The sequence below is a fragment of the Nesoenas mayeri genome (genome assembly GCF_963082525.1).
Source record: "Nesoenas mayeri genome assembly, chromosome: 1".
Classification (NCBI taxonomy): domain Eukaryota; kingdom Metazoa; phylum Chordata; class Aves; order Columbiformes; family Columbidae; genus Nesoenas; species Nesoenas mayeri.
The window spans coordinates 123,163,174-123,172,640 of record NC_137541.1 but is presented as its reverse complement, the minus strand read 5'-3'; the positions used below and the strand labels follow the sequence as shown (position 1 = coordinate 123,172,640).

Genomic DNA, 9,467 nt, shown 5'->3' with positions numbered 1-9,467 from the left:
ATTCTGGATTTCATGCCTTAAAGACGTGGTACTGTATGTGGATTTAACCTTTGGTCTTAAAGAAGACTTAAAGAAAAAACGATTAAGGTCTGTAATGCCCTAATTATGACACTTCTTGATTTGGAGGTTTCTGTTTTAGTTTCATTCTTTGTTGTTTAGGATGATACATGAATCTAAAGCTAGTGCAGCGATGTGCTTCTGTTAAATTTGTACATTTGAATTGGTTTGAGTGTCCTTTGCATGCAGGAATAGATAAGTAGTGTTATATTAAAAAGAACAACTAGGAAACACTCTCTTGGAACCTGGTTATTTATGCAGCACTTCAGCTGTCTTAAAGGTGAAGAGTTTGTGACTCCTGCTGATGGAAGACGTGATCTGTTTGGCTGTTGGGTTTCCTCTTGCTGCAGAATTACTTTCCTAGATGTAACCTTGCTGAAAGCTCTTCTGACTTCCTGTGGCGAGGAGCATTTTGAAATGGGTGCCTAAAAACTTGCAGCCAGCTTCCACCAATTTCTTGGCAGTCTTCTGATTTGTAGATTGTAAATACTTAAGGCTGGAGGAGCAGGAAAGTGAAGTCCTTATTCCTTAGAAAATTTGAAATTGCCTCTTAAAAATATGAAGTATTAACTGCTGCAGTCTCTAGCTCTCCCAAACAAATCATAGTTGTGAAAATTCCCACATTTGGGAAGGTTAAATAAATCAATCTTACTGCTCTACAAGTGTCTGGAAAGGCAGCAGCATTTACTGAAAATGCCTTTAGGTGGAAGGAGCAGCAGAGCATGTTGTGAAATGCTGTGACTTTTATAGGGAAAGTTCATTGGAGCCAAGTGCGTGCCAAGAACAGCACTGAATCCCAGGGCTGCAAGGAACTGGAATATGCTGCTGAAATTACAGGCAACGCTGTGATTTAAACCCCACAGTTTGCAGTGCATAGGAGGAGCAACAGCTTGGGTAACGGTGCGAAGCATGCGATAAAGAACGTGGTGGTAAATATTTGAAATTACACAGTTGTAGACTACAAGAAATGTAGTTGCAATTCACATTTTTCAAATGACTGCAAGCTATGAATTGGTGTTGCTATCTCTATAACTCTCACATGCTGGACGTGAAAATACAAAGTGGAACTGAAAGTATTAGTAATTATTGTATTTCCTAGAAACAGGCTCAAGTCCACATACCAGAACGGTTATTGGCTTGATTAGAATTTCGTTCCCGTAGAGGCATGTACAGAATTGCTTTCAGCGCCTTGTTCCATGTGCTCACGTGCTGTGTAGCAGGGCTGTTCCTGGAGCACACACTCAGGGGATGCTGTTTCCACACTGGAACTGTGGGTCCTGAGCTCAGGAGCAGCTTTGGGAGGAAGGGAAGCTGCGCCCCGTTCCGTGCATCAGTGTGCAGTCACTGTGAGAAGCGCTGGTGAGGACATAAAGGTTGGTTTACAGCAGCCTGCAAAGCCCTGGGGCAGAGCCTGTGGCTGATGGAGGCACACAGGCCAGAAAAAAGGGCAGTGAGTTAACCGTGACTCTTCAAAGTGATGGAAGTGAACACACCAGCCGCTCTAGAAACCCAGTCTTCTATTCCCCATGATGCTGTCACTGCATTTTCACTCTTGGTGTCTGATACTAAGGGAAGGGGAAGACTTTCGTAATCTGCTTCTAGAGTAGTCACGGAAAAGTGTAAAGATGTATTAAGGTTGGATTGTACCTGAACTCCACCAGAAATTGAGTATTTGATATTATCAAAGTATTTAATATTCTAAGGTGCCTTTTTCCATCACAAGAGGAACTTCTTTGTCTAGGTTTTCTAGAGGTTGTCTTGTGCAGTCTACCGCTATGATGACAGTGTCATGGTAGTTACTGTGAAGAAACAAATGTAAACAAAGTATTCCTGTGTAATTCTACACATGCTCTATTACTGGGGTAGGTTTCTTGTGGTGGTGTCAGTGTAAAGTAACTGGAAGGCACAGGAAGCCTTTACTGTGCCTCAATCTGCAGAAACCTCTTTATGTGCCCACATTTTTAAGTTGACAGGGTGTTTCCTGAAGTACGGCCTGGCTGCAGTCTAATGTTACTGTTTCAGGGTCACAGATCCTGAGGTGGGGAGCAGGACCATGCTGTAGTAAGGGTGAGGTTAGCTGACCTTGGGGTGTGAGCACCACTTCATTTTCTGTGTGCAGTTGCAATAGAAATCTGCCCGGAGTGCACAAGCATGACAGTGGTCTATGTATTGCTTCTGTATTCTCTGCTCCAGGAGTCCGATCACCCGAGGGATGTGTAAAAAAGTGACATACATATGCCTCCAAACAACAGCTTTGACTACCTGCAGTCAAACAGCCTGTGTTAAATCTGTTAATAGACCCTGCTATTGCTGTGAACATTCAGAGTTGGATCAGCACCCCCTGCTGCCTCTGATTTTTCTGTTCTCGATCAGGGGGTGCAATTTACTGCTCCAACTTGTTCTGGTTCAGGTTATAATTTGTACAAATTGCTTTTTAAAAGTCCAGCTCATTTTAACATAAGTGGGTATGGGAATATGAGACAGCTGGGCTGAGCAGTTCTGAGGAAGTTTAACCTTTTAATCTGAGCTGCAGCCAGAACTCTGTGCTTCCGTCCATCTGAGTTGCATCTTTGTGGAGTTCAGAGCCAACTCTAAACTAAAACGTGCAACATAGCAAGGTGTAGCTACCAAGCTTTTGGCAAGGTGCTACAAGCAGGCTTGGAAGGGGTTTTGCCAAGAGTTCCACCTGTCCAAAATGGTTATGAGAAAAACAGAAACTGTACTTCGGAATAGAATTTGCATATGCATGAAGAATACAGACCTTCCAGAAGCGATTCAGACAAATAAAATGCATAATCGTGTTTTATTTAAAAAAAAAAAAAGCTTTCCAAAACAGAAAAGGAGATGTCAAAGGCCTTTTCCTTGATTACATTCAGAAGTCCTCTGAAGTGTTTTATGATGGGTGACGTGCAATAGTTATTGTCCGTGATGTTCATCTAGATTGTATCCCTCCTGGTACCGTGTAGGCGTTGCCTGTGCAGACCAGAATGACATACAGCGACGGCACACTAGAGAGCATTCTTTTCCACCCGATGGAACCAGCATACCTAGGACTTCCAGGTGTAACCATAATCCTTCAGTTCCAGAAATCGGATGGAAGATTTTCCCAGTGTTGGACACTGAGTCAGTTGATCCAAAGTCTTTGGATGCAATCCACACGCAGAAAGATTTTCCTGTGGAAATTCACATGAAGAAGAGAGACGTGGAATAGGTATTTCTGTTTGAAATATCTGTAGTTTTTAGTACCTCTGGGGAACCCTGGCAAAGCTAGTTTTCCCGATTATTCAATTTCTGAGGGAATGACAAGCCACCAGAACTGCCCAGTAGTGACCACAAGTCATTGGGTCGTATTAGGGGAAAGCTTTGTGTCACTCAGTGTTCTGTGGTTTGTAATAAAGATATTATTCCTAACAGGAAAGACTGTCTCTGCTAGTTTCCTTACCTTATTTAAGGCAGGGCTTGTGTCATCAAGGTGAGTGTTAAACACGGCCGTTGGCTCATGGGTGTATAATACAGCAGAGAACGCTCCCCTCTGCGCAGATTTGAGCAGCATGGTCAGTGAATGCAGAGCATGAGGCATGACAGGGCCTACGATCTCCAGACTGAATATCTCCTCATACGCCAAGCGAACCTGGGCTTTGGCATTTATACTTCGAGCCTGAAGACAAGAGCAGACAGGATTAATGACACACCAAATCAAGCCCTCATTTTCATTTACTTTAAAACTGCAGTGCCACAGTCCTACTGAAAGTTGTCAACTTACTGTTCAATTATGATGGTCTTACTGTCTTTGTAACAACTCCTAAAGTGTACCAACTATGGTAATGCAGGAATGCTGCGCAGTGTTAGGAAAGTTAACTACAGAAGAACAGTGTGAGTGACTGGGATGGAAGAGGGCGGGGAGTAGCACATCCTTTTGTATCTACCACCTCCTTAGAGTTAGCAGATGGTGAGCCATGGTTCAGAGGTGCCCTCGTTGCAAGCAGCTGTGATACTTTGAGAGCTCACAATATCTCAGGAGAATCTTTTAAGAACCATTTTAGTATCTGGGAAGTCTGCTTAAGCTTTTCTGTATCAGGATGTGAAGAATGGAAATGCTGGGGTGTCAGTGTAGCAGCACAGATGGCTGCAGATAGAGATGATTTAGGACATGGTCTGTATTGCAGTCACAGTGTTAACTCGGGCTGCAGCAACAAAAATTACTCTGCTGTATCTGAGGAAAACTATAAAAAGTCATTTTACGGAATGCAGAAACAACATTCCTTTCTTCGTTGGAAAACAGCGATGGTTGTGTTACTTACTTTGAGCGTTTGCATTGTTCCACCTCGGAAAGCAACAGGGGACAGCAAAGTTGGTGGAAGCCCTGCTTGTGGACCTGCAGCAGCCACCAGGCTCTTACAGTTTATCAAGAAGTTCAGCAAAGTGAACGTGTTTGTTCCTTTCACTAATGCAAGGGATTCAGGTCTGTGATCCACCTGCACCTCTTGCTTCTCCTTACGACTGTATTGACTGGAGTCAGAGGAAAACCATGAAGAAGCGAAAAGCACCGATGCACCAAAGGAAGAATCAGAACAGTGCAACTCCAGAAGAAATGTTCCCCCCCACCCGCTGCCTCTGAACAATCAGGTCATTTAAACAAGCAAAGCAAAAAAACCCCACCACTGATTCAGATTTGGTCTTCAAATATTAAGCAGCATCTTAAACCTGACTTCTGATTTAATTATTAAAGTTGTGAGATAAAAAGCATTTTCCAGGTCCAAGTCATGCTTACTGAGTATCTATGAATTTCACAACTCCTGGTTTTACTATGAATTTTGCTTCAAAGCAAACATAAAACCATAAGCATTCAGAGTTCGGACTAGGAGTCGCGTCCCCTGACTGTCCCCACTTTCAGTGTGCTGTTGCAGGGCAGCCTCAGGAAGCCGAAACGAGATTCCTCTGGGGTGAAAGCCAGTGGGAGCTGCGCTGGACAGTGCAAATGCAACCAGAGGAACACCTGAGTTAACCAGAGGAACACCCTCTGATACACGTACAGGTCCACAGAATAGCTGTTCTGGTCTACAGCTGTGTCCCTGCTATGCCACACTACTTCCAAGTGTAAACTGAGCCTACCTGAACGCACCCCGTTTTCTTGGAAAAACATTAAATATCAAATATCTTTCCAGTGAACCTATATGTGAGGTGACACGATCAGTTTGTGACTGAACAGACTGATCTTACAAAGTTACAGTAGCAATTCACAATAGCTTTTCCTTCAAGAGAAACATTGAGAAATACTTAAAAAAAACATCAAAAAGACATGCACAGTCTCTTAATACGCAGTAACGTGAGGATTAATATTTGGAAATAAGTTCTCAAAAGCTTTTATAAAACTTAAATCTATACCACAAAAAGATAACATCTGCAGGGCTTTCCAGCATCATGATGTGCAAGAAAAGGATACAGTTTAATAGAAATAGTATCTGGTTTCTTAACCTTGTCTTGGACTCCCATCTCTTCAAGCCAAGAGAAACTTTCACGCTCATCATCACTTGGATCCAGTTCCCTGGGAAACAGAATCAGTGTTAGGAAGGCAGCAGTTCCTAAGAAGATTTTCTAAATTGAATGTGCAGGAGTCTGTACCCTTGAATTCTAGCATTGTAGAAGACATATTACATACTCTCCATCTTCCCCGCTGCTTTCCACTTCAAGGCTGTTAGCAACCTCAGTTTCCAAATTCACTTCAGAGTTTTTCTGTTTTCTGGTTCTACCTTCTTCTACCAAAGGTAAAGAAAACTCTATGCCTTGAACAAGAGAGGAAAAGCAAGCAATGAATGGTTTTGTAACATGGCTAATGCACTGCATCACTTATTCAAATCCTAGCAGGACAGGTTTCACCTTACCTTCATTTCTCATGGCTTCCCTTAAACCTCGAGTAGTGGGAGAAATTACCGCTGTGATAACATCACTTCCCGCAAAACCAGCCGCACGGAACAGGACAGTAAACTGGTAGGTACATACATAGAAGTAGGGACACAGTTTGGCTTTGAGCAGATTGTAGAGAGAAGTAAAGCTGACAGACCTGCAAAACAGAATAAAACAATTCCGTAACTAACTGAAGTTAATTCTTTGCTTTTGACACATCACACTGGATTTGGCTGGGTGGTAGTGACGTGTACACTGCAGAGGTTGGAGAGCACACCAAATGATTACTCTGGTTTTCAGACATGCTCCACGTCTAGGAAGCTGCACTCCTCTGAAACGCGGCCTGTCTGTAGGTGCTGTGCTCTACCAGCATCCTCGCTTTCCAGTATGTGATTTTACATGAAGCATCAAAGGTAACTAGCTAACAGGATCTATGGAATTCTACCCAAAACAATAACTAGGCTTGGAAAGAGGCATTTAACGTGAGAATGTAGCCTTAGCCTTAAACTTATTTCCTTAGCCTGGTCTTCAAAATAACAAGCATTCTAGCTAGGAAAAAAAAGGCTTTCTCATAAAAACGAAAAGAACTTGTGCATTAATTAAAATCCCATTGTCTTAATCATAATAAATACATCACTTATTTGTTTCCACTTACCAGTCACTCATTAGCACTTGTTGCAAGGCTTCGTCCTGTGACCAAGGACTGGCCTTCCCAGCTATTCTTCTGTCTGCGCCAATCCGAGGGAAGAGCTGCAGCCATGGCACTGAAGGGTGAAGCCAGTAAACGAGGCTTTGCTGAAAGGCACAACGCAGTTCTGTGGACAGTTTTGGTTCCTAGATGTCAAAAAGTATATTTTATGAGGACAGTAATACTTAACTTCAGGCAGCACTGCAACTGATGGGTTAAAAAAATACTACACTAGATACTAAAAAGAATCCTGGGCTTGTGAATAAGCCAGATTGAAGAAAGATGGCCAGCAACTGGCAGCTGCTCTGTGGTTGAAGTTAAATGACCACTCATCACTGTTTGCCACTGTGGGTACAAGCCACAGATGGAATTAGATTAGTAGTCTAAATGAGTCTTATTCTTAAGGCAAATAAGATCAAAACAAGACACAACCAAACCTTCACTGCCACGTTTAAGGCAAAGTGCAAAGGTACATTCTCTTTTTGGAAGCTGGAGCTTTGAGCTGCTCTTTGAAGCGTTACCTGGATGCTCTGTGGCAAGTTTGTTTCTGTAGCTCTACAATGCTGAGCAAATCCTTGAGCTTCCTCTTGTGCTTTTAAATGCTCTGCCCAGGTAAACGGTTGGGAAGACATAAATAGAAGCCGTGTTTTAATACTCCAGTCTGCAGGAAATTCATGTCTTGGTGAGGATGGAACTTCAGGTACAGCAACAGGTAAATGGAGGTCCTGAAGAAAACAGAAATAGCATCAGTTAACCCATGGAAAAAGAAAAAACAACAAACCCACAACTATGTAGCTACCTATTTATATTTTAGCATGGGTAGGTCTCCTCTCATGTTGATGTAATACACCCTTCCTGGCAGGCAGACCAAACACGGGACTAGACAGGACTATGGCTAACGCATCAAACGTCTTGAGTTTAGTAGCCTATGAAAACACAAGATGAACCTGTCACCTCCTGCATGTTTTTGTCCAATTCAGTGAGTGCAACAGCAAAAATGCCGAGCTCATTTTGATCCTAAGGAAGTACTGACATTAAGTTAAGGGACGTATTTAAACCCTTTGCAGACAGATTTTCTGCATTCCAAGTTACACAGTTTGACTGTTCATTGCTAACCAAAGTTTATAATTAACTGATTATTTTAGTCACTAACAGATTCTATTAAAAATATGGCATTATATTGTCTATAAAAATGCATAAGAGGGTTTTCATTCTCAGGAGTCTTTCCAAAAGTCATAAACGAGGTATAAAAGAATGAATAATTAAAAAAAATAAAAGAGAAAACTTAGCCTGAAGTTTATGAAGACAAGAATTTCCATGCTAAAACAGTTATTTCATTTTATCCTCTCTTGGTGATTGTAATGTCAGAAGCTTCCCAGAGGTCATTTTTCTCCTCTGCTAAGTTAGTTTGAGCTTAAGTTTCTGAAACCATAACAACATTAGACATTATCTGCTTGAAATGCTCTTTCAAGGACTGTTTTTCAGGTATTGTCTCTATCCTATGTGCCTGGTCAAGTTGTTTCTTCCCTTTCTGTAGCTGAATAAATGACTGCAGGAGATACATCACTTTGAGAAACATCTCAACAAAATACAAAACTAAAAAAAAGAATTACAGTTAACATGATAATAAAACTGGAAGAAGACAAAAACCTCTATCAATCAACTAGAACCACAACAGTAGCGAATTCAGGCAAAAGGCTGGCATTTAAAAGACTGTCACCATAACAGTAAACGTCAAGGCAATGTAAGTCATTTTCTTGAACGTTGTACATCATTTTATAGAGAAATGGGCCACCAAATATTAAACAGTTTCAGCTTTTTTTGTGAACTGAGAGCAGCTAAAAACGTTTCAGAAGCACGATGTGCCGTTCCGTACATCAGTTAAGGTGAGGGGGTCAGTTCTTTCCGAGGGCTCTGCTCTCCTGGCGGGCTTGTCTTCACAAACAGGCTCTAAAAGCTGAAGAGAAAGGGAGCGTAAGATGGGGCACAAAATAAGAACCAGGTTGATAATTAAAAAACCAAAGCAACACAACCTCGTCGTAGTGAAATCCCAGCAGCGGTACTAAGCACCGCACGCTGCAGGCAGGGCAGCGGGACGGCCTGGTTTCGGTGTCAGCAGGATGCCAGGGACAGCCCCAGGCCCGGGGGCCGCTTGTCCCGGGGCAGCGCGGTCCGGGCCGGGGCAGCGGGGTCCGGGCTGGGGCTGAGGCCGATGGCCGCCAGCGCCGGGACCGCTTCTCTGCCCCGCTTCTCCCCTCGCCTCTCCGGCCCCGCTTCGCCGCGGGGGACTGGGACTGACCCCTACCTGCCAGAAGGGCGCTGCCGAGGGGGACCCGTGGTGCGGCGGCGGCGGCCGCTCCCGCGGCTGGGGGGTGCCGGCGGCCCGCGGCGCGTTGTCCAGGCTGGAGAAGGGGTTGCGGCGGGCGGGAGCGCAGGCGGCCCGCGGGGCCGCGCAGCAGGGCGGCGGAGCGGCGGCAGCGGGTTCGCTCCTCCGCAGCCTTTTTCGCTTCAGCCGCAGCACCGCTGGCGGCTTCTTGAAGCCGGGCGAGTACCCGGGGACGGCGGGGTCGGCCATGGCTGCCTGGCGGGAGCCGCTGTCCCCGCTTGGCGCGCAAAGGAGCGCGCTCCGCCCCTGGGCGGTGCTGAGGAACCGCGGCCGCCACTTCCCCCGAGCCTCGGGAGGGCGCGCAGGAGCCTGCGGGAGGCAGAGGACACCGCATCCCTGGGGCTGCAGCTGGGGAACAAAAGAAGGCGTTACTGATAAAAAAAACTTACTGATTTCTGAATCCATTCTGAAAACAGCCTTTCTCCAGTCACG

General features: G+C 44.5%; 1 protein-coding gene across 1 annotated transcript; it reads right to left on the bottom strand.

Annotated features, from left to right (window-relative positions):
• Positions 1-3,093: 3,093 nt before the first annotated feature.
• DONSON (DNA replication fork stabilization factor DONSON) lies at positions 3,094-9,467 on the bottom strand. Its single transcript, XM_080360194.1, has 10 exons — positions 8,955-9,467; positions 8,526-8,606; positions 7,171-7,374; positions 6,617-6,795; positions 5,940-6,118; positions 5,717-5,840; positions 5,501-5,602; positions 4,359-4,557; positions 3,500-3,715; positions 3,094-3,230 (listed from the first exon to the last, which is right to left on the bottom strand). The coding sequence occupies exons 1-10, from the start codon at positions 9,438-9,440 to the stop codon at positions 3,105-3,107; spliced, it is 1,896 nt and encodes a 631-aa protein (XP_080216320.1). The 5' UTR covers positions 9,441-9,467; the 3' UTR covers positions 3,094-3,104.